Source organism: Rhinoraja longicauda, chromosome 14, assembly GCF_053455715.1.
Source record: "Rhinoraja longicauda isolate Sanriku21f chromosome 14, sRhiLon1.1, whole genome shotgun sequence".
NCBI classification, from domain to species: Eukaryota; Metazoa; Chordata; class Chondrichthyes; order Rajiformes; family Arhynchobatidae; genus Rhinoraja; species Rhinoraja longicauda.
Window position 1 is genome coordinate 4713023 of NC_135966.1, and position 23656 is coordinate 4736678.

Sequence of the window (23656 nt, forward strand, 5' to 3'; positions counted from 1 at the left end):
CCAGATATAACTTTGTGGTTTGTATTAATCTTGGCTAATAAATCTTTTGGCGGAGCCTCTGGCTGACCCTCTGTCAGCACCTCCTTGGCTCACACCCACTCTCTGCCAGCACATACCCAACTGCCTGTACTCTAGCTCCGCCCGGCCCCTACGTAAGCATTGCATTAACTCTATAGTGTCCAAACTACAGCAGGATACAAGGTAATAATAATAATAAGTAAAAATAACTCATAAATGCAAAATGGCTCCTACAATGAGACTTTCCACACTTGTACCTCTTGAAATGTCGCCTTTCCTGAACCATGGCTTCCCTTGTCTATAGTGGTCAGATCTTTTGGCCGCATCTAATCTACTTGCTGCAGCTCTGCTCTCGCCTTCCCCGGCCATGGGTGGCATCATGGGAATTACTATTGCTTGGATGGGGGGAAAAACTTAAGCATTTGGCCTGATCTGCACTTTTTTTTTCCTTTTTAGATTGGCAATAAGAGCAGCAAGATGAGTGTTTTTGTTGAATGATTAACAATAGTGTCGGGCTGTAAAAAGTGTTAATGGTGAAATGCTCTCAGGCAGCTGTCTGGTAACCATCTTAATGTAGAACAGAACTCTAACTTGCAGTTCCACCCATGAATAGTGAAGTCCTGGAAAGATAATGGATAGGATATGTACTCCTTCAAAAATAGCTTGCTTAATTGTATTTGTTTTTACATATATCATTCAAAACTACAATTACTTTATTCAATTTTATTTTATTCACTAAATATATCGAGTTGGTAACCATGCTATTCATGGTTTGTTATGGTGACTGTAAATGTATCATTTCTAAATCAGCTTTTACTGTTCGCTTTAACCAACAACAATAAATATGTTCAATGAAATTTGTAAGATTTGAATGATTCTAGATGATCAGCCATGTCCATAGCAAAAGGATTTGAGTGTAGGAGCAAGGTGGTCCTACTGCAGTTGTGCACGATCCTGGTGAGACCACACCTGGAGTATTGTGTGCAGATTTAGTCTCCTAGTTTCAGGAAGGACATTCTTGCCATTGAGGGAGTGGAACGTAGGTTCACCAGGTTAATTCCTGGGATGGCGGGACTGACATTTGATGAAAGAATGGATCGACTGATCTTGTATTCACTGGAATTCAGAAGAATGAGAGGGGATCTTATAGAAACATATAAAATTATTATGGCATTGGGCAGGCAAAATGCAGGAAAAATGTTCCCCATGTTGGGGGAGTCCAGAACCAGGGATTACTTTAAGAATAAGGGGTAGGTCATTTAGGACCGAGATGAGAAAAAAAAAATCATCCAGAGAGTTGTGAATCTGTGGGATTCTCTGCCACAGAAGGTAGTGGAGGCCAATTCACTGGATGTTTTCAAGAGAGAATTGGATATAGCTCTTGGGGCTAAGGGAATCAAGGGATATGGGGAGAAAGCAGGAACGGGGTACTGATTGTGGATGATCAGCCATGATCACATTGAATGGCGGTGCTGGGCCGAATGGCCTCCTCCTGCACCTATTTTTTTGTGAATCTTGTTCATCAAGCTCCAAAGTGGTGCCATCTTGTACAAATAACTGAATATCAAAAAAATTACTTGTCTTCAATGTTTTTAGGTTACATTCAGCAGATCATTACCTTCAGGAAGCAAAGAAACTTAAGCACAATGCAGATGCACTGGTGAGTACTGCACAATGAGTTTTAAATAAAACTTCATCTAAAATATATTTGTTCTATTTATTGCCTTGCCCTCCCTGCCCACCAGTTTTAACAAAACTCTGAATTTGGCTGACAGCCAGCTAACCCGTTTCTGTCCATATGCCTTGTATTTTCAATTACGCCCTCAATCCATAATGTAGCTTAGTGTTCGTTCTTTTTCGTGACTGCTTTCCTTCATAAAGTGAGGTGCACTTTTTATGTAGGTGTTGCATTCTCTGTTTTAGTGTAGTACGAAATAAACATTTACACCTCCCCGCATCATGACTTTTTTTTAATGGTTTATTTCTTTGATCTGTTTATTGACTCCTCTCTGTTTTGCAGTCTGACAGGTTTGAAAAAGCAGTGTATTATCTTGATGCAGTTGTATCTTTCATTGAGTGTGGCAATGCTTTGGAGCGCAATTCTCAGAAAGCCAAATCTCCTTTCCCAATGTATGCTGAGACTGTAGAACTTATCAAGTGAGTAAATCCTCAACAACAGAGTGACACGCACGGCGGTGCAAAACCAAGTAACATCTTGAGGGCGCCTTCAATGAAATGTATTATTTCACCACGTTTTTTTAATCTTTCAGATACACTATGAAGTTGAAGAACCATATAGCACCTGATGCAACAGCAGCAGACAAGAAGCTAGCTGTTTTGTGGTAGGTGTAATCTCGCAGAATCATCATTATTGCTGTCAGGCATTTTTTTGTCCTGTCACAATCAGCAATCGGCCACAAAAAAAGATGCAGTTTGAAATAACTAAGCTTATTTCTAAAACCTCTACCTCGCCAATTTCATCTTTGGTAACTTTCCCATGCAAAATTAATGCCTTGACTAATTTGGTCTTTAATAATATATTCCTTTATTCGTCCCACACTGGGGAAATTTACACTAAAATTTCCACTTTACGAAATTAAATGGAAATTCTCCATTTAATGCTATCTCCTCCACATGCAGAAATAAGATAATGCCAACGCATTCTGGTCACAAGCCAGGAGATTGTGCTGGTACCCAGCGTACATAAATTGCAGAATAGGAAACGGTGTTCATATTTACAATTGATATTAGACTATTATTGTCACATGTACCGAGATGCAGTGAAAAATGTTTGTGCTACCCAGTCAAGTCCGATAATAATATGCATTAATACAATCAAGCCACTCCCAGCAACACCAGGCAGAGAAATGAGAGAAGTACCAGAGTGCAAAATATAGTTTTTCAGTGTCGGAAAGAACTGCAGATGCTGGTTTAAATCGAAGATAGGCTGGAGTAACCTTCAGGACGGGCAGCATGTCTGGAGAGAAGGAATGGGTGACGTTTCGGGTCGAGTCCCTTCTTCCTTTGAAGAAGGGTCTCGACCTGAAATGTCACCCATTCCTTCATGTAGTTTTCCAGGATTGCTGAGTAACAGTTTTAGAGAAAAGATCTAAAGTCCAGAATGAGTTCGGTTGGAATATCAGGGCTGCACCCTAACTCATGGAATGACTGTTCAGAAATCTGACAACAGAGGGGAGAAGCTATTTTTGATTGAAAAAAAACCACAAGGATAATATCTATACTGAGATCATACACTTATTCGGAAAGGCCAAACTATGTGAGGGAGGAGAGAGGCGATGACCTGATAAGCCTAAGTTGGAGGCCACAATATGATTATCATCAATTAATCTAATAGGAAAATGTGTGTACCCAAGAAGCAGATAGAAGGTGGAACACACTGTCATGCACAAGTTGAAGTGAATAACATGGATACATTTGAAGAGATGAGAATACTTATTTATTAAAGAATACTTTATAAAAGAAAATTTTAGATGATTGATGCAATCCTAGAACATTCACTCCAGTTTTGACTGATCAAACTGTAACCATTGTTTACAAAAGTATATTCTCCTATTAATGAAATTAAAATCAATATCGTTGTTTTCCAGTCTCAGATGCCAGTCGCTTTTGTGCATGAGGTTGTTCAAATTAAAGAAAGACAGTGCACTAAAATATTCCAAAACTTTGACTGAACACCTTAAGGTAAGTCGCAATGCTGCCTTTTTTAAAAAAATTTAAATTATTTTTATTTTCGACATTTCCATGTGATAAATTATTTTATTTTCCAGAATTCGTACAACAGCGCTCAAGCTCAATCACCTGGTGTTGGGAGGTAATTTACTACTTGCCTTTCGATTGTCAATGTGTTTTGCTGTTTAACCTGGAGTTCACTTCATACTCTGTCTTGGGGTCATTTAAAATATTTCAATGATAGTTTTCCAAAGACAACGGTGATGCAAAAAGATATTGGCTGTTGTGATGAAAATGTAATGCATTTTAAACATATTCTCCAAACGGAAAGCTTCTATTTCAACAACACTTCTCAGAGTTCCCGAGTTGATCTATATTAAAACTTGGCTTTACTGAGAGGAAAGCTCAACAAACATGCACATCCTCAACAACAGGACTCGGCATACAAATGCCAAAGGCAAGGCTCAAGCATTGGAAACCATGTTCACCCACCTGCCAGTGGATCATCCACCTTGGCTTCCTCTCGAGGTCCCTGCCATCGCAGAAGCCAGTCTACAGCCAGTTTGATTAATTACATGTAAGAGTAATAAAGTGCAGAACAGTGGCGCAACGGTAGAGTTGCTGCCTTGCATCGCCAGAGATCCGGGTTCAATCTTGACTACAAGTGATGTCTGTACGGAGTTTGTACGTTCTCCCTGTGACCGTGTGGGATTTCCCCACTATCTGTGTTTCTTTCCCACATTCCAAAGACATACAAGCTTGTAGGTTAATTGGCTTTGGTGACATTTTAAATTGTCCCCAGTGTGGAGGATAGTGCTAGTGCATGGAGTTATCGCTGGTAGGCCCAAGGGCCTTTTTCTGCGCTGTATCCCTAAAGTCGCAAGGGTTACGGGGGAAAGGCTATGGGACTTTGTCCGGCTCTGTTGAACAGCAGGATGGGGCTATGTCCATACCAGCAATAGTGAGAGGGGACTCGATAGTCAGGGGTACAGAGAAATGTTTCTGTAGCAAAACCCCTCTCACTCCCAGTCTGACCTTTCTGCCATGGGCCTCCATTGTCATAGTGAGGCTCAGCGAAAATTGGAGGAACAGCATCTCATATTTTGCTTGGGCAGTTTAAACCCCAGCGGTATGAACATTGACCTCCAACTTCAGATAGTTCCTCTGTCCCCCTCTTCCCCCTCCCCCTTCCCAGTTCTCCCACTGTCTTCCTGTCTCCTACTACTTCCTATCTTTGTACTGCCCCCTCCCCTGACATCAGTCTGCTGATGGGTCTCGACCCGAAACGTCACCCATTCCTTCTCTCCTGAGATGCTGCCTGACCCTCTGAGTTACTCCAGCATTTTGTGTCTACCTTCAACGTTTCTGTAGCAATAAGCGAGACGAGAATGGAGCTAGTGTCAAGGCTGTCTCTAAACTGATACAGGACATTCTGAAAGGGGGAGGGTGAGCAGCCATGAATCGTAGTCCATATTGGTACCAATGACAGTGGTAGGGTGTTGAGGTCCCACAAAGGGAATTTAGGGAGTCGGAGAGTAGGTTTTAAAAAAAAAACACAGAACTTCCAGGGTTCTGACTGACTCCATCTTGAAGAAGAGTTCACACGAAATGTCACCTATCCAACGTCATCTATCCATGTCCTCCAGAGATGCTGCCTGACCCGCTGAGTTACTCCAGCACTACGCGTCCTTTTGTGAGTTGCTGAGAAGTTGTTGCCTTGTCGTGAGCTGCTGATAATTTCTATCCTTCATGGCCACAAATGAGAGCAATTAGTATTTTTAACATTAAATTCAAAATAAAACCTGCGTAGTCAACAGGATCAGGAAAGTGAAATGAAGTAGAGGAAAACAAAACTAGTGTATTTTAAAAAAAAGTCTTAAAGCATGTGAACATGAAAGTATGTTGTATTTGATGGTGGTATATGACTCCTTTTTAATTATTACTTTTTCTCTCATGGTCATTCCGTAGCAAAGCTGCTGGCACTCCATCCCCAGTGTCTCCCAAGCTTTCTCCGGGGAATACTGGGACCTATTCCTCCGGAAGTAGCACTTCTTCCAGCAGCTCCTCTGCCTCAGTCACAATTCCGCAGAGAATCCACCAGATGGCAGCCAGTTACGTTCAAGTCACGTCCAATTTCCTCTTTGCCACCGAAGTGTGGGATCAAGCTGACCAGCTGGGTAAAGAGAACAAAGGTAGGGTCAAAGACCGTGCGTTTCTAGCACGTTTACATTGCGTTCGATCACTGTTACCCTTGCGTTCTCCATGAACTATCCTGAAATAGACCTGGATGGAGTGGTTGTGGAGACGATGTTTCCACCAGTGGGAGAGTCTAGGACCAAAGGCCATAGCCTCAGAATAAAAGGACGTACTTTTAGAAAGGAGATGAGAAGGAATTTCTTTTGTCAGAGGGTGGTCAGCCTTGATTGAATTGTAGAGTAGACCTGATGGGCCGAATGGCCTAATTCTGGTCCTAGAACCAATGAAATATTATCCTGTTGTTTTCAGGTCAAATTTATGCAGACTGAAAAGGTTTGATTCTTTAGTTCTGAATTAAACCTACTTTGTTATAATTCAACGGGCCGAGTGGCCTAATTCTGTTCCTGTATCTTAAAACTTGTCACGTTCGGCACAGACGTTTGGGCCAAAGGGCTTGTTACTGTGCTGCACTGTTCTGTTCTACGCTCCGTCTGTACTTACGCTGTGAATATACTAAATACAAATTTGTTTAATGAAGTCAGTGAAAAGGTTTTTTGTTTTATCCCCAGACTTTTTTGTGGAGCTGGACAAGGCAATGCACCCCCTGGTGTTCAACAGCAGCAGTATGACTGACCTCGTACGTTACAGCCGCCAGGGACTACACTGGCTCCGCTTGGATGCTAATCTGTTACCGTGAGCTCGGGAAAAGTTGGACAGGACACCTGGAAAATCTGCCTTTTTCTTACTGTCACGCAAATTACGTCATGTCACCCTTTCCACGTTTTTTCTAATTGTAAATAGGCTCCTGACCTTTTACAGAACAAAAAAAAAAAATTATGATATATTACCAATGAAACTATTTTTGAACCTAGTAACATAACTTTCTGATTAAAAAAAAAAGCAAATAGCAATTTTTAACATTTCTGTTACATTTCCTCACAGATATCTTAGAACTTTGGGAATTTTGTTCCTATTATGCAGGATCATTTCATTTTTTGTCAGCGTCAGTCTCGTAATCATGCATACCGTGATTTGTCTCTTTTACATTACACTAATCAAGGAATCACTGCTTTGAAACAAAAACCCGGGTTAACTTGCATGGAATCTACAATGAGTGCATTATATTTTATATCTGTTTGATGTTACCAAATAAGTTCATAGCTATTCTAAGGAGTTTCACCGACCTTTTTAAAAAACTGTTCAGTTCCTTGGCTGAATCAGGAATTATCACAGGGTATATTAAAGAAATATTAATTGTGAGACTGTTTGCATGTTTAAAGCCAGATCTTGTTTCTGGATCAAATAGTATGACCTTATTGGGAAATGTACTACTTTCATTGAAGAGGAGAATCATGCTGCTGTATCGATGGTACACAGTTCTATGAACAGCATCAATTTTCCAGCACAGTTAATATAGCGTAATGATGAATGGATCTTTTGTCAGACGAACATTATAAGATATTGGGTGGGATTTAAAAAATTTTTTTTTTACTGCATTCATTTTTGAATGTTGAGTGTTGGTGACTGGATTGTCCAAAATGATCTAGTGTAACATTTGTATAGAAGGCATGCAGTCGTGTACAGAGGTTGTACAGCGTTTGTTCGCAAGGTTTATAGTAACCAGTCTGCCAAATGAATAGCAGCTCCTTGCCTCACCAACATAACTTCTGCACATCGCCCTCACTGGGAAGGCATCTGATTCCACCTTATGTACATAGACAAGAGTGCACTAAAAATGTGCGTTGTCCCCAAAAAAAATGAATTGACACCTTTTCACAGAGAGATTTGTATTTGCTTTGCATTTAACTGGATTTGTTTCTGGATGTGCCACGGTATAGAAAACTACTTTTAAAAAATGTGATTGAATTCCTATGTATTAGGTTTAAGAGATGGAAACTGCGAGCTACCAATACAACGAATATCTTTCAGAGTTGCACGATTTCTGTTTAAATCAAATTGATTAACATTGCATTTCTTTGAAACTGAAACTATATAGCAATTTCCATTTTCTGTATGTTTTTGTCCTGATCTTTTTTGGGGGGTTTTGAATCTGCCACTTCAAACACACTGAGTGTGCCTTATACATTTCTTGTATTTTCCTCCTTATTTTAATCGTACATTTTCAGTAGATTTTACAAGGTGCTGCATCAAACACTAAATCCGTGTAAATGATGTAATTTGAGGAAATCTGTGAGTTGTGTTGTTTTCCAGCTTGGGTCATGCTGTGTTGTTCAATGTTGCTACAATTAGTGACCACATCTGCCCCAGAATCCATGCCTCTTCGATCTTTCAAAATGACTACACTAGTTTGTGAGCCAGTGATGGGATCTCATTCTGTGAGAGTAAACAAAAAAAACAAACATTTGGGAACAGGTGCAAGCATTTTAAAATAAACTTAAGGTACTACCCGGTGAGCTAAGGAAATATAGTGTCCTATATTTCTTTGTCCTAAATAGAGAATCTATTTTAATGTAATTATTTAAAATCCAATGTCGGCCTGCAAGTTTTTTTCAAAAAACTACGCCTATCCTGCAAATTTTAAAAAGACGACATCTCACCCTTGCCGTAATCTAGCATCATGTTGGCTAGATTAGTCAGTAAATGTATAAGTAACTTTAACAGGCAAAAATAAATTTATTTGGGATGGGGATTATTTTGGGGATATTTGTTTTTTGCTAAATTGGGCCATTTTATTTATGTATTTATTTTATTTTGAGGACACGTTCTGTAAGTGTGTTCTGTCTGCTGCTTTGTAATGTTCTGTAATGGGTTCCCTGCTGCAAATCCATATGGCGTGCTTGAAGTGAGAAGTGGCATCAGTATTGAGAGCGCATGGGTGTGACAGAGTGTGGGGGGAGGGGGGGACAGCATGAACAAGGGCTTTAGGTTTTTTTCCTTCTCCCAGGAAGATTTTAATTCTTCTGTAATACCTCCATCTCCGTGGAAAGGTGGGCTTGATTGTGAGAAGTCATGCCTGATTAACAGTATCTCTTGCAACACTATTGAGTTAATCTTGCATATAGGGCTTGTCAGAAGTATATTTTTTCAAAGAAATGGCAACTTTAAGATTCGTAGAGGTTCCAATAAAATGGAGCCACAAGGAAAGGCTCAGCAATCTGCTTTTCCTCACGTCTGTCACTGCCGAAATGCCTTTGTGTTTATGGCTCACATTGGAGAAGTCAAACAAATAATATTTTGTGTATTTAACAAAAAAAAATGAGTGCCACTTGTTATAGCCTAATACTTGCAAAGTGAATCTGTTTTTTGTAATGTATTCTCCTTTTGTGCGTTCTGTGGAAAACGCTAATATATTGCCCCACAGTGCGAAACACCCTTTAAACTGGTGACGAGCAGCGTCTTCCTGTACAGTAGTATGTGGAGAGATCATGCACACACTCAGCCAAATTCCAAAATGGTTTCGACCTTTAACCGTTGTCTCGAACTGCGTATTTGATGTTAAATACTGAAGGTGTGTAATAGATTTGTGTCTGTTATGATGTCTGCCATGGAATATCAAGTTTTTAAATGTAATGTGTATTTCTAATTATAAATGTTTATTTGATAGAAATAACTGACCTTATAATATTTTATAGTATTTATTACTGTAGATATCCGGGTTATCTCGACCTTTTTAGCACATCGTTCCCATTTTAATGCTTCCCTGTCACTTGTTCTGATTTTCTTTTGGATGAACAAGTTTCAATCGCTCATTCGTTACATGATTTGGTTTAATTTCAGACTTGAGCTACAAATGAATTGATGGTTACAATACACGTTGAGCATTTGGGTTTAAAGTGTGATAGCAAGCAGTAGTTTCAGTAAATAAAAAGGGAAATGATAACTATGACCATTCGAGTATGCACCTGGCTTTTGTATCTTCCTGTAAAAACGTTGTTGAAATCAGTCCTGATCAGTGTTTTTTAATCTCACCAAATCATTGTTCTCGATTTGCCTGTGGGCTTTCTGCATTTAATTCGGAGGATCACTGAAAGTGAACATTTCATACTAAGTTAAATTGATCTTTTTTTTTATTTTAATGTTTGTAGTTAGTCACTGCCCCCAGCTTACCTCCACTCATCATGTTAGCCCCACCCTCATTGAACTTGTCTGTCGTGAACAGGTTGCTTTTGTCAGTCGTGGGGGGGGAATGTAGTTACACGATTACTAACATATTGAATTGTTTTTGAGGCCCTGCTTTATGTGAATTATACACGATCATGGAGTGTTAATCCTATCAAATAAATGTATTATGAAATAAAGGTAGTGTAATTTAGGGTATATAAACTTGCAAAACATGCCTTTGAATTAATGGGAAATGGTCTATTTTTCATTCTAATGTTCTTTTTTAAATAAGCTCCAAATTGCCGTGTTCACTTATGATTTATAACACTTGAAAATGTTGGAGACGGTAGTTAAATCAGTAAGTGGAAGCTCTTTTGTAGCTGCGGACAATGTTCTCTAACATAGTGCCATCTTTAGCAGTATGCGGTACCTTGTCCCTTTAGAAAGTGCTGCAGAGATTGCCTCTAACGTGGTGAGGCATTTGGGAAGTATTTGTAAGATAATGTTTATGGCAAGTAAATGCATTGTATAACCTGAACTTTTGGCTTCTGTAAAAATTATATATTTTCCATCATAATGGAAAAGGGTTTTTAGTAAATCTAGATTGTTGCAGCACAGCTCTGTATTTTTCAACTTTAGTCACAAGTTGCATATTTTTAAGTAAGATGGAATTCGCATATTTACAGTGTATAAAGAAAACCTCAGATTCTTATTATTCTGTCAGGAAAAGTAGATTTGCTTTGTATAATGCAGATTGTTAACTTTAGTGAATTTCCGGTGAGATTTTTCTTTAATAAATTTTTCAAATGCTGACCAGCTTGTGTGTTTGTTGTAACAGAGGCACCGGACTTGCATGGTTCCGTCAAATGGGGTTTCTGGTAAATTAAGGGGAAGTCTCAGAAGTGGTGTTTAAATGGATCGCTGTACTCTGCCGTTTAATCACGATGTCGAGCTTCGGCCCAACCTCCTACGGTCATGTTTACAGAATGTAGATCCCATTGTTTCAGAATTAAGGGCAGCACGATGGCGCAGCGGTAGAGTTGCTGCCTTGGAGCGCTAGAGACCCGGGTTCGATCCTGACTAGGGGTGCTTGTCTCTATGGAGTTTGTACTTATTCCCTGTGACCTGCGTGAGTTTTCTGAGATCTTCGGCTTCCTCCCACACTCCAAAGACGCACAGGTTTGTAGGTTAGTTTACATGGTGTAAATGTATAATTGTCCCTACTGTGTGTAGGATAGTGTTAATGTGCGGGGATCGCTGGTCGACCGGGTGGCCTGTTTTTGTGCTGTATCTCTAAACTAAACTAAAACATCTTGTTATTCCATAGTTTTGGTTTAAACTGTACCTTCTGGCACTCCAGAATGTTTGTTACCTGTCACCTTTTATTAAAATATTGCCTTTGTAAGTACGTTGAGGGAGTGCAGTGTGGGTTCACAAGGATAATTCCCGGGATGGCGGGACTGTCATATGGCGAAAGAACTGGGCTTGTATTCACTGGGATTTAGAAAGATGAGAGAGGATCATATGGAAACATATAAAATTATTGAAGGATTGGACACCTAGATGCAGGAAACATGTTCCTGATGTTGGGGGAGTCCAGAACATGAGCCCACAGTTTAAGAATAAGGGGCAGGCCATTTAGAACTGAGATGAGGAGAAAAAAAATCTCCCACAGAGTTGTGAATTTGTGGAATTCTCTGTCTCAAGGCAGTGGAGGCTGATTCACTGCATGCACCCAAAAGAGAGTTAGAGCTCTTAGGGCTAGTCAAGTCGGAATCGAGGGATATGGGGAGAAGGCAGGAATGGAGTACTGAGTGTGGTTGATCAGCCATGATTACATTGAATGGCAGTGCTGGCTTGAAGGGCTGAATGGCCTCGTCCTGCACTTATTTTCTATGTATTATAAACCAGCATGTAAAATCCCCCCCCCCCCCCCCAAACGAGTCTCTAGAATTATAGACTTGCTACCACCACTTTTTAACGTGTCTAAAAGATTGCAAGCATATCTGGAATGAATACTGCCAGTCCCATCTGATTTACGTAGGTTCAGAGATGTACTCTGACCTATCTACTTTTATTTAGTTCTGGAATAAAATGCATGTCAGAGCCACTATGACTTTTATTTTGATAAGGTTCGAAGACTTCTTGCAATCGGGGCACTTGGCTCTTTTTAACCATTAAACACTGATGCCATTGCAAGATTATTAAGGGGTTGGACACGTTAGAGGCAGGAAACATGTTCCCAATGTTGGGGGAGTCCAGAACCAGGGGCCACAGTTTAAGAATAAGGTGTAGGCCATTTAGAACTGAGATGAGGAAAACTTTTTCAGTCAGAGAGTTGTGAATCTGTGGAATTCTCTGCCTCAGAAGCCAGTGGAGGCCAATTCTCTGAATGCATTCAAGAGAGAGCTAGATAGAGCTCTTAAGGATAGCGGAGTCAGGGGGTATGGGGAGAAGGCAGGAACGGGGTACTGATTGAGAATGATCAGCCATGATCACATTGAATGGCGGTGCTGGCTTGAAGGGCCGAATGGCCTCCCCCTGCACCTATTGTTTCCTCGCCTCGTTCACAAAATCCATGGGTGGGACGTTGAAGTTCTGCACTTCAGGTACGGAATGACAGTGTCTCATGGAGGTGCGTAAAATCAAGAGTGGAATGGATAAGGTTCATGCACAGAGTCTTCTACCCAGGGAAGGGGAAATCAAGAACCAGAGGACAGACGTTTAAAGTGAGAGAGGAAAGATTTAATAGGAACCCGAGGGTCAACTTTGTCACACAGGATGGTGGGTAAAGAAAGGTTGAAAGGGTCAGCAGCTTTAAGTTCCTCGGTGTGCACATCACTGAGGACCTTTCCTGCACACTGCACACGGACACAATAACGAAGAAGAGCCCGCCAGCGCCTCTTTTTCCTGAGAAGACTGAGGAGGTTTGGCATGAACGCCAGCATCCTCACAAACTTCTACAGATGCACCATCGAGAACCTGCTGACGGGCTGCATTACAGTCTGGTACGGGAACTGTTCTGCCCACAGCCACAAACCACTACAGAGAGTTAGTGGTGAAGACGGCACAGCACATCACTGGCAACTGTCTCCCGGCCATTCAGGACATTCTCTACCGGCGGTGCCTACGGAAGGCACGCAGCATCATCAAGGACCACAGCCACCCAGCATGCAGGCTGTTCACCTTGTTACAGTCAGGCAGATGATACAGGAGTATGGCTGCACGTACCACCAGACTTAACAGTTTCTACCATCAGGCCATCGGGCTTCTGAACTCAAACACATTTCAAATCATATATGTTGATTATTTTTAATATTGCCTTTTTACCTTATGTATGTCATTTTTATCTGATTTATCCTTGGAATATTACTGCTGAGGTGACCCGTTGTCTTGTCAAATACATTTCATTGTATTGTTGACCCTGTGCCAACCTACATGTGACAAATAAAATTATTATTATTATTATTATTAAATGCAATAAGCCAGTTGAGGTAGGTACTAAACATTTAAGAGACATCTGGACAGGTGCATAGATATGAAAGGTTTAGAGGGATATGGACCAAACACAGGCACTTGGGACTAGTGTAGATGGGGCATCTTGGTCAGCATGGACAAGTTGAGGTGAAGGGCCTGTTTCCATGCTGTACAACTGTTTATGGGGGGTAGGGCGTCGAAGCCAGAGGTGAGGAATGTTGAGGTGCAGGGGTTGGTAAGTGGTGGTGGGATGGGCATGTGGCGTTTCAGGTCGGGACCTTCAGTCTGAAAGATGGTCCCAACACGAGATGCCACCTGTCCATGCCCTCTACAGATGCTGCTTTAACCCACTAAGTCCCCCCCAGCCTGGTGTTTTTGTGAAGAGGAGAGCATGTATTCACTAATGTTGGTCCCATTGAGTAAAAAACAGGAAAATGTGTCCCTGGTTATGAATAAAATTCCAGAATACAGTACATCAACAAATACTCTCGTTCTGCCTTGGAAGAAATGCAAGAGAATAATGGAGCGATGGGGTTCAAGGAGATCAGTATTTGTTTGGGGCGATGGAGAAGAGCGTTGGAGAAATTATTGGCCTTAAAACCAATATATTCCAAGGCCCTGATATCTTGCTTCCCCCAATCACAACCTATCAAGTTCAAATGAGAGCACTTGCATTCATTTTTGTGCTCTTGACCAATCTTTTTTTCTTGCTAAATTTCCTTTGGTGCTTTTTTTCCAAGAACATTCCTAATAATTTATCAAATTACTTCTAAAAAATATCCACTTAATTTCCTTTCTGCTGCAACTTAAAAGATAATTTAGTATATTTCACCAATCCATGCCACTGTCTTTGGTTATGTCATTCACTTATAACAGCTAACAAATATTATAGAAACATTAAAAAAAATAGGTGCAGGAGTGGGCCATTCGGCCCTTTGTGCCAGTACCGCCATTCAATATGATCATGGCTGATCATCCACAATCAGTACCCCGTTCCAGCTTTGTCCCCATATCTCGTGATTCCCTTAGCCTGAAGAGCTAAATCTAACTCTCTTGAATGTACATCCCACTGAGTCAAAATGTTATTGTGAATTAACTTGTATTGTTTCTCAATTCACATTCAATTGATCAACTTTAGAAATAGAACATGGAACGAAGCCCCTCAGCCCACTGAGTCTACGCTGACCAGTGATCACACCGTATGCTAACACCATCCGACAGGCTAGGGACTATTTACAATTTTTACCGAAGCCAATTAGCCTACAAATCTATGTCTTTGGAGTGTGGGAGGAAGCTGGAGCACCTGGAGAAAACCCACGTGGTCACAGGAAGAACGTACAAAATCTGTACAGACGGCACCTGTAGTTAGGATCAAACCCAGGACTCTGGCGTTGTGCTGCCTTGCTGCCACTACATTGTTCGCCAAAAGATCACCATAGATTTTCTTGTTGAAGCCTTGCATGCATCAAATCGAGGGGGAGGGGGTGGAAGGGAGCCCGTAACTTGACATGGTCCTTAATCTTCCCCCCTAACCCTGCCAACACCAAAATGGACACTTGTGCAACCTCATTTCTGTACCATACGAGTAGCTGATACTAAAACTCAACCTGGGTCTCTGGCGCTGTGAGGCAACAACTGGTGCAGCTTGCTGGTAAGAATTGAACTGGAAACTTGCCACGAGAGAAGAGATTATTGCCACTGGCAATCTGTTATAATGAGAGCACAATACCAAGTACCTGATCTGCAGCCTGAGTGAACGTGAGTGTAGGAAGGAGCAGCAGCTGCTGGTTTATGCTGAAGTAACTCAGCAGGTTAACCAGCCTCTCTTGGGGAAAAAGGAACAGGTGAAGTTTCAGGTCGAGACCCGTTTAGAGATACAGCGTGGAAACAGTCCCTTCGGCCCACCGAGTCCGCACCGACCAGTGGTCCCCGCACACTAGCACTGACCTACAATTATACCAAGCCAATTAGCCAACAACCTGTATGTCTTTGGAGTGTGGGAGGAATCAGGAGATCCCAGAGAAAACCCACGCAGGTCGGGGGGGGGGGAGAACATGCAAACTCCGTACAGACAGCACCCATAGTCAGGATTCAGCCGCCCATCTTGGATGACTTGGATGAAGGGATTAAAAGTACCATTACCAAATTTGCAGATGATACAAAGCTGGGTGGTAGTGTGAACTGTGAGGAAGATGCTATGAGGTTGCAGGGTGACTTGGACAGGTTGTGTGAGTGGGCGGATGCATTGGCAGATGCAGTTTAATGTGGATAAGTGTGAGGTTATCCACTTTGGTGGTAAGAATAGGAAGGCAGATTATTATCTGAATGGTGTCAAGTTAGGAAAAGGGGACGTACAACGAGATCTGGGTGTCCTAGTGCATCAGTCACTGAAAGGAAGCGTGCAGGTACAGCAGGCAGTGAAGAAAGCCAATGGAATGTTGGCCTTCATAACAAGAGGAGTTGAGTATAGGAGCAAAGTGGTCCTGCAGTTGTACAGGGCCCTTGTGAAATTGCACCTGGAGTACTGTGTGCAGTTTTGATCTCCAAGTTTGAGTAAGGACATTCTTGCTATTGAGGGCATGCAGCTAAGGTTTACTAGGTTAATCCCCGGAATGGCGGGACTGTCATATGTTGAAAGACTGGAGCGACTAGGCTTGTATACACTGGAATTTAGAAGGATGAGAGGGGATCTTATCAAAACATATAAGATTATTAAGGGGTTGGACACGTTAGAGGCAGGAAACATGTTCCCAATGTGAGGTTATCCACTTTGGCGGCAAGAACAGGAAAGCAGAGTATTACCTGAATGGTGGCCGATTAGGAAAAAGGGAGATGCAACGTGACCTGGGTGTCATGGTGCACCAGTCATTGAAAGCAAGCGTGCAGGTGCAGCAGGCAGTGAAGAAAGCAAATGGTATGTTAGCATTCATAGCAAGAGGATTTGAGTATAGTAGCAGGGAGGTTCTGCTGCAGTTGTACAGGGCCTTGGTGAGACTGCACCTGGAGTATTGTGTACAGTTTTGGTCTCCTAATCTGAGGAAAGACAATCTAGCCTTAGAGGGAGTACAGAGAAGGTTCACCAGATTGATCCCTGGGATGGCAGGACTTTCATATGAAGAAAGACTGGATAGACTAGGCCTTATACTTGCTGGAATTTAGAAGACTGAGGGGGGATCTTATTGAAACATATAAAATTCTTAAGGGGTTGGAGAGGCTAGATGCGGGAAGATTGTTCCCGATGTTGGGGAAGTCCAGAACCAGGGGTCACAGCTTAAGGATAAGGGGGAAGTCTTTTAGGACCGAGATGAGAAAACATTTCTTCACACAGAGAGTGGTGAATCTGTGGAATTCTCTGCCACAGAAGGTAGTTGAGGCCAGTTCATTGGCTATATTTAAGAGGGAGTTAGATGTGGCCCTTATGGCTAAAGGGATCAGGGGGTATGGAGAGAAGGCAGGTACAGGCTACTGAGCTGGATGATCAGCCATGATCATATTGAATGGCGGTGCAGGCTCGAAGGGCCGAACGGCCTACTCCTGCACCTATTTTCTGTTTCTATGAAGGGCCGAATGGCCTACTCCTGCACCTATTGTCTATTGTCTATCTCTGGCGATGTAAAGCAGCAACTTCTTCAGTCTCAACCCGAAATGTCACCTATTCCTTTTCTCCAAAGGTGCTGCCTGACCCTAAGTTACTCCAGCAATTTGTGTCTATCATTCAGGAAACATGATAGTGTTTTAACCATTGTAACAGTCCGAGAGCATTCTACGCCATCTCTGGAGAAAGTGGTAACTTCACCATTAAATCCTGAATGCAAAAGCAAAATTATCTTGGTGTTACAATTGCTGGGATTTGAATATAAATTAAAATCATTTAATCCACAGTTCTTTGTGTGTTCTTAAGTATTATTAAACACATACATGCACATAGAAACATAGAAAATAGGTGCAGGAGGAGGCCATTCAGCCCCTCGAGGAAAGCACCGCCGTCATTAGCAAATTTGCAGATGATACTAAGCTGGGGGGTAGTGTGAATTGTGAGGAAGATGCAATAAGGCTGCAGGGTGACTTGGACAGGTTGTGTGAGTGGGCGGATACATGGCAGATGCAGTTTAATGTAGATAAGTGTGAGGTTATTCACTTTGGAAGTAAGAATAGAAAGGCAGATTATTATCTGAATGGTGTCAAGTTAGGAAGAGGGGATGTTCAACGAGATCTGGGTGTCCTAGTGCATCAGTCACTGAAAGGAAGCATGCAGGTACAGCAGGCAGTGAAGAAAGCCAATGGAATGTTGGCCTTCATAACAAGAGGAGTTGAGTATAGGAGCAAAGAGGTCCTTCTACAGTTGTACAGGGCCCTAGTGAGACCGCACCTGGAGTACTGTGGCGGGATTGTCGTATGTTGAAAGGCTGGAGCAATTAGGCTTGTATACACTGGAATTTAGAAGGATGAGGGGGGATCTTATTGAAACATATAAGATAATTAGGGGATTGGACACATTAGAGGCAGGAAACATGTTCCCAATGTTGGGGGAGTCCAGAACAAGGGGCCACAGTTTAAGAATAAGGGGTAGGCCATTTAGAACGGAGATGAGGAAGAACTTTTTCAGTCAGAGAGTGGTGAAGGTGTGGAAGTCTCTGCCTCAGAAGGCAGTGGAGGCCAGTTCGTTGGATGCTTTCAAGAGAGAGCTGGATAGAGCTCTTAAGGATAGCGGAGTGAGGGGGTATGGGGAAAAGGCAGGAACGGGGTACTGATTGAGAATGATCAGCCATGATCGCATTGAATGGCGGTGCTGGCTCGAAGGGCTGAATGGCCTACTCCTGCACCTATTGTCTATTGTCAGTAACCCGTGCCTGCCTTCACCCCATATCCCTTGATTCCGCAAGCCCCTAGAGCTCTAACACTCTCTTAAATCCATCCAGTGATTTGGCCTCCACTGCCCTCTGTGCCAGAGAATTCCACAACCATATTTTTCCTAATCTTCAGAAACCTAAAGTCAATCAGTCTGAAGAAGGGTCTCGGCCCGAAACGTCACCCATTCCTTCTCTCCCGAGATGCTGCCTGACCTGCTGAGTTACTCCAGCATTTTGTGAAATAAATACCTTCGATTTGTACCAGCATCTGCAGTTATTTTCTTATACTATATAAAATTAACCACAATTTGTATCAACAATTTTTCCCCCCAATATTAAGGTGTAGGTGCTGGTTTACACCGAAGGTAGACACAAAATATTGGAGTAACTCAGTGGGACAGGCAGCATCTCGGGAGAGAAGGAATGGGTGACGTTTCGGGTCGAGACCCTTCTTCAGACTCCTGTCCCGCTGAGTTACTCCAGCGTTTTGTGTCTACGCTTTCCCCCAAAATTAATGCCATTAAGCTGGAAAGAGTGCAGAGAAGATTTACAAGGATGTTGCCAGGACCCGATTGGCCTGAGTTTTCGGGAGAGATTGGGCAGGCTCGGACTTTATTCCTTGGAGCACAGAGGGAAGATCTTTGGAGGTGTAGAAAATCATGAGGGGAATTTATGGTTTGAATGCAACAACGTTTTTACCCAGCGTAGGGGAATCAAGAACCAGAGGACAAAGGTTTAAGGTGAGCCGCGCAACTTATAATTGGAACCTGTGGGGCAATTTTATTTGTAGGAAGGAACCGCAGGTGCTGGTTTAAATAGAAGGTAGACACAAAATGCTGGAGTAATTCAGTGGGACAGGCAGCATCTCTGGGGAGAAGGAATGGGTGGCGTTTTGGGTCGAGACCCTTCTTCAGACTGATGTTATTTTATGTACTCAGAGGCTGGTGGGGATATGGAACAAGCTGCCAGAGGAGGAGCACGAGGCAGGTTCTTAAAATGGTGTTATACTTGGACAGGTTGGATTGGAAAGGTTGAGAGGGATATGGGCCAAACATGGGCAAACGGGGCTAGCTTTAGTTTAGTTTAGTTTAGAGACACAGCGCAGAAACAGGCCCTTCAGCCCATTGAGTCCGCGCCGACCAGCGATCCCCGCACATTAACACGACCCGACACACACTATGGACAATTTACACTTATAACAAGCCAATTAACCTACAAAACTGTACGTCTTTGGAGTGTGGGAGGAAACCGAAGATCTCGGAGAAAACCCACGCAGGTCACGGGGAGAACGTACAAACTCCGTACAGACGGCGCCCGTAGTCGGGATCGAACCCGGGTCTCCGGCGCTGTGAGGTGGCAACTCTACCGCTGTGCCGCCCTTTTGATCAATTTGATCGGTTATAACGAGGGTTAACTATTAGAAAAATGGGAAAAACAAAAGCTGCATTGTTTTTTGTTTAAAGTATTAGTGCACAAAGTGATAGATTTTTTTAGATTTAGAGATACAGCGCAGAAACAGGCTCTTCGGCCCACCGGGTCCGCGCCGCCCAGCGATCCCCACACACTAACACTATCCTACACCCACTAGGGACAATTTTTACATTTGCCCAGCCAATTAACGTACACACCTGTACGTCTTTGGAGTGACGATTAAAACACTTTCCAGAGCTTATCTGAATGCAATTTCAGACATCAAAATAATACACAAGTGATTGGACAAAGGTAAAGGGACCTATTAAAGTCCATAATTCAGTTCACCCAGGTGATCCATGTGGCAATGATGGGGTTTACAAACATGATGATAGGATGAGGCAAAGAGAATGGGCTTGTTTAGTCTCTCATCGTGGGGAGATTGAGGATATGGCCTTTGGGTGTTGCAACTACACAGTGAAATTATTTTAACGTACATTTACACCGCGCGCCGCCATGTTTTTGGCGCCATTTCCACGAGTCCAAAGTCCGGTCGGCTGGCGGGCTTGGTCTCCAGGAGCAGTCCCCGTGATCTGACGTCCCTCTCCGGGCCAAAACGCCAAACCTTGGACATTCGCTGATGAGGAGATATCGCAAGGAGTAACTCCTAGCCATGAGTCTGTAGATGGTTCCCGACCCGAAACGTCACCCATTCCTTCTCACCAGAGATGCTGAGTTAGTTACTCCAGCATTTTGTGTCTATCCTGGCCATGAGCTGCCTGTTGGCTGCCTCAGATCAGCATTTACTGCAAACTCAATAAGGCCGCTCGTAGTTTAAGATAGGAATAGATATTGCAGAGCAAAGGAAGCTGCCTTTTGGCCTGCCAGCTTCGCAGTGTTTCTGTTCCAAACATGTCCACAATATCTTCAAGTTTGCAGTCTCAACCAAAGATACTAGAGGAACAAGATGGACCACTCCGTTGAAATCGACGATACTGAAGTGTAGTACGCAAAGGAGCCATTTTAGTAAGCAAAACCCACCGTTCGTTATGCCTCTCGCAGTGTAATCAGTGTTGTGGGGGAACAGTATGTGTGATGATACCATTAAAATGCAGAATATATCTCATCTATCAATTCACAGATTTTTGTTATTTTTCTTTTTAAATGTTTCTGCCAACTAAAATGGCGTCATTATATACTACAGTTTTTAGGGTCGAGTGGTCTATCTTGTTCCTCTAGTATCTTTGGTCTCAACCCAAAACATCACCTATTCTTTTTCTCCAGTGATGCTGCCTGACCCGCTGAGCTACTCTAGCTTTTTGTGACATTGTCGGTGTGAACCAGCACCTGCAGTTCCTTCCAATCGTATATTCATCTCATTTGCCCTGTGATTGATTAGTAGGACTAGATGTTACAATCCCTAAGGTTTGCACTACAATTGACTGGTGTTGTTCTTGGGGGTGACCACTAGGTGATGTTGCTACCATTCAGACACATCTTCAGTTGTGTACCTCAACGTCACTGGGTGTTTCGGCCTTTTATCACAAGACACCCTCAGTCGAAGCAGGCCCACCACAGGGTGATCAGCCCTGGGTTTGTGTCTTATGGTTAGCCTCTAGATGGTCACATGGCAGCCCAGACAGTATCTCTTCTTTTCAGCCACAGCCAGTGACTGCTCCGTTCGGCGGCATTTGCAAGTTCTTTGATTGCCCTCCTTTGGGCCTGCCCTCTGACTCCAACTTCCCTCAGGAGCCTTGCAGTGGAACTGGCTACAAAGCCCCTGCACCCCACCTCCACTGCTACCCCACAAACATGTTTATTTTATGCACCTCAAACAAACCACATGCTTGGTCAACTTTCCAAATCACGGTGGCGCAGCGGTAGAGTTGCTGCCTTACAACGCCGGAGACCCGGGTTCGATCCTGGCTAGGGTTGTACGTTCTCCCCATGACCGCGTGGGTTTTCCCGGGTGCTCCGGTTTCCTCCCACGCTCCAAAGACGTGCAGGTTTGTAGGCTAATTGGCTTCTGTAAAATGGTAAATTGTCCAGAGTGTGTGTAGGATAGTGTTAGTGTGTGGGGGTCGCTGATTGGTGCAAATTCAATGGGCTGAAGGGCCTGTTTCCGCGCTGTATCTCTAAACTAAACTAAATCTGTTCGAACCAATCATTCATGTAAATTTACTGTAACTCTTGTTTTCTATTCAACTCTCCAGAAGTGATCAACCTTCAGACACCTGTTTCAAAGCTTCATTGACATTATGGTCTGAGCAATTTGTCTATGTTTTCTTAAGTCGATCACAAAAATACATTTTAAAATTCTGAATACTTTAACAATTTCCACCCCATCCAAGCCTTTAGCATTAATTTAGATTTTTAGATTTAGATTTAGAGATACAGCGCAGAAACAGGCCCTTCGGCCCACCGGGTCCGCGCCGCCCAGCGATCCCCGCACACTAACACTATCCTACACACACCAGGGACAATTTTTACATTTGCCCAGCCAATTAACCTACATACCTGTACGTCTTTGGAGTGTGGGAGGAAACCGAAGATCTCGGAGAAAACCCACGCAGGTCACGGGAGAACGCACAAACTCCATACAGACAGTGCCCGTAGTCGGGATCGAACCTGAGTCTCCGGCGCTGCGTTCGCTGTAAGGCAGCAACTCTACCGCTGCGCCACGGTGACATACTGAAATCTGAGATGACATACTGAAAGTTAAAACCCTTCGCTATTATAACCCTATTATTCTGAGATCTATCTAAATATTTCGTCTAATCCCTGCTGTCTATTGGGGGTCCTCATAAGTGATAGGAGCAGAATTAGGCCATTCGGCCCATCATGTCTACTCCGCCATTCAATCGTGACTGATCTATCTCCCCCTCCCAACCCCATTCTCCTGTCTTCTCCCCATCACCCCTGACACCCGTACTGATCTTCTTTGGCCCCCTCGGTCATGGCTGACCATGGGTGGTACTAATCAAGAATCTGTCAATCTCTGCCTTAAAAATACCCATTGACTTGGCCTCCACAGCCGTCTGTGGCAACGAATTCCACAGATTCACCACCGTCTGACTAAAAACAACAGTAAAGTTGGCAGTACAGTACAATGCCATCAAAGTAGTATAAGAAAATAACTGCAGATGCTGGTACAAATGCCATCAAAGTGATCATTCCCATCTTATATATATATATATATTTTTTTTTTAATTTATTTTTTTAACAAAATATATATATATATATATATACAAGAATGTGCTGGTACCAATATAAACCACCAAGGAACAATATTGTACACTTCCTTCCAGTTTGCAAACATCCCTCTGACAAGTCGAAGGTATTTATTCACAAAATGCTGGAGTAACTCAGCAGGTCAGGCAGCATCTCAGGAGAGAAGGAATGGGTGACGTTTCGGGTCGAGACCCTTCTTCAGACTTGTCCCTTCGACAAGTTTTCTCTTCATTTGTCAGTTTTACACCCTCTGTCCCTTTGATCTCCCATTTAAACTCATTTGGTCTTAACCTCATTAACCGTTGTTATTTTAGTGTTCATTTAAGATCGATGCTCTGCGTAGGTTCCGTGGGCCAAAGGACTTGTTTCCATGCTGTATATCTGAACTAAACTAAACATAGCATTCTGAAGAGGGGTCTCAACCTGAAACATCACCAATACCTTCTCTCCAGAGAAGCTGCCTGTCTCGCTGAGTTAGTAAATCATGATTCACCCAGTCTATTCTATTTATTAACCCATTTTTATTTCCAGTGCCTTTTAATTTTACTCTGGGTTATTGCCTCTGACAGTTTTTACACTATTTTATGTTACCATGATCATTGAACTTTGTTCTGCTGCCATTTATTGTACTTGAGTTTGAACTGATTGCACCTATGTATGGTATTATCCGATCTATTTGGACAGCATGCAAAACAAAGCTTTACATTGTACCTTCTTGGTAC

At 42.7% G+C, this 23656-nt stretch overlaps 1 protein-coding gene across 4 annotated transcripts in view; it reads left to right on the plus strand.

Moving 5' to 3' along the window:
- The window catches only part of aff4 (AF4/FMR2 family, member 4), a 66414-nt gene extending 55637 nt beyond the window's left edge, over positions 1-10777 (plus strand). For all 4 annotated transcript variants that reach the window (XM_078411319.1, XM_078411320.1, XM_078411321.1 and 1 more), the window contains 7 exons: positions 1615-1678; positions 2039-2175; positions 2289-2360; positions 3627-3720; positions 3807-3850; positions 5677-5900; positions 6474-10777. In XM_078411319.1, the coding sequence (XP_078267445.1) occupies positions 1615-1678; positions 2039-2175; positions 2289-2360; positions 3627-3720; positions 3807-3850; positions 5677-5900; positions 6474-6601 (763 nt within the window). In that variant the 3' untranslated portion in view covers positions 6602-10777. The remainder of the gene's footprint in view (positions 1-1614; positions 1679-2038; positions 2176-2288; positions 2361-3626; positions 3721-3806; positions 3851-5676; positions 5901-6473) is intronic.
- Positions 10778-23656: the final 12879 nt, after the last annotated feature.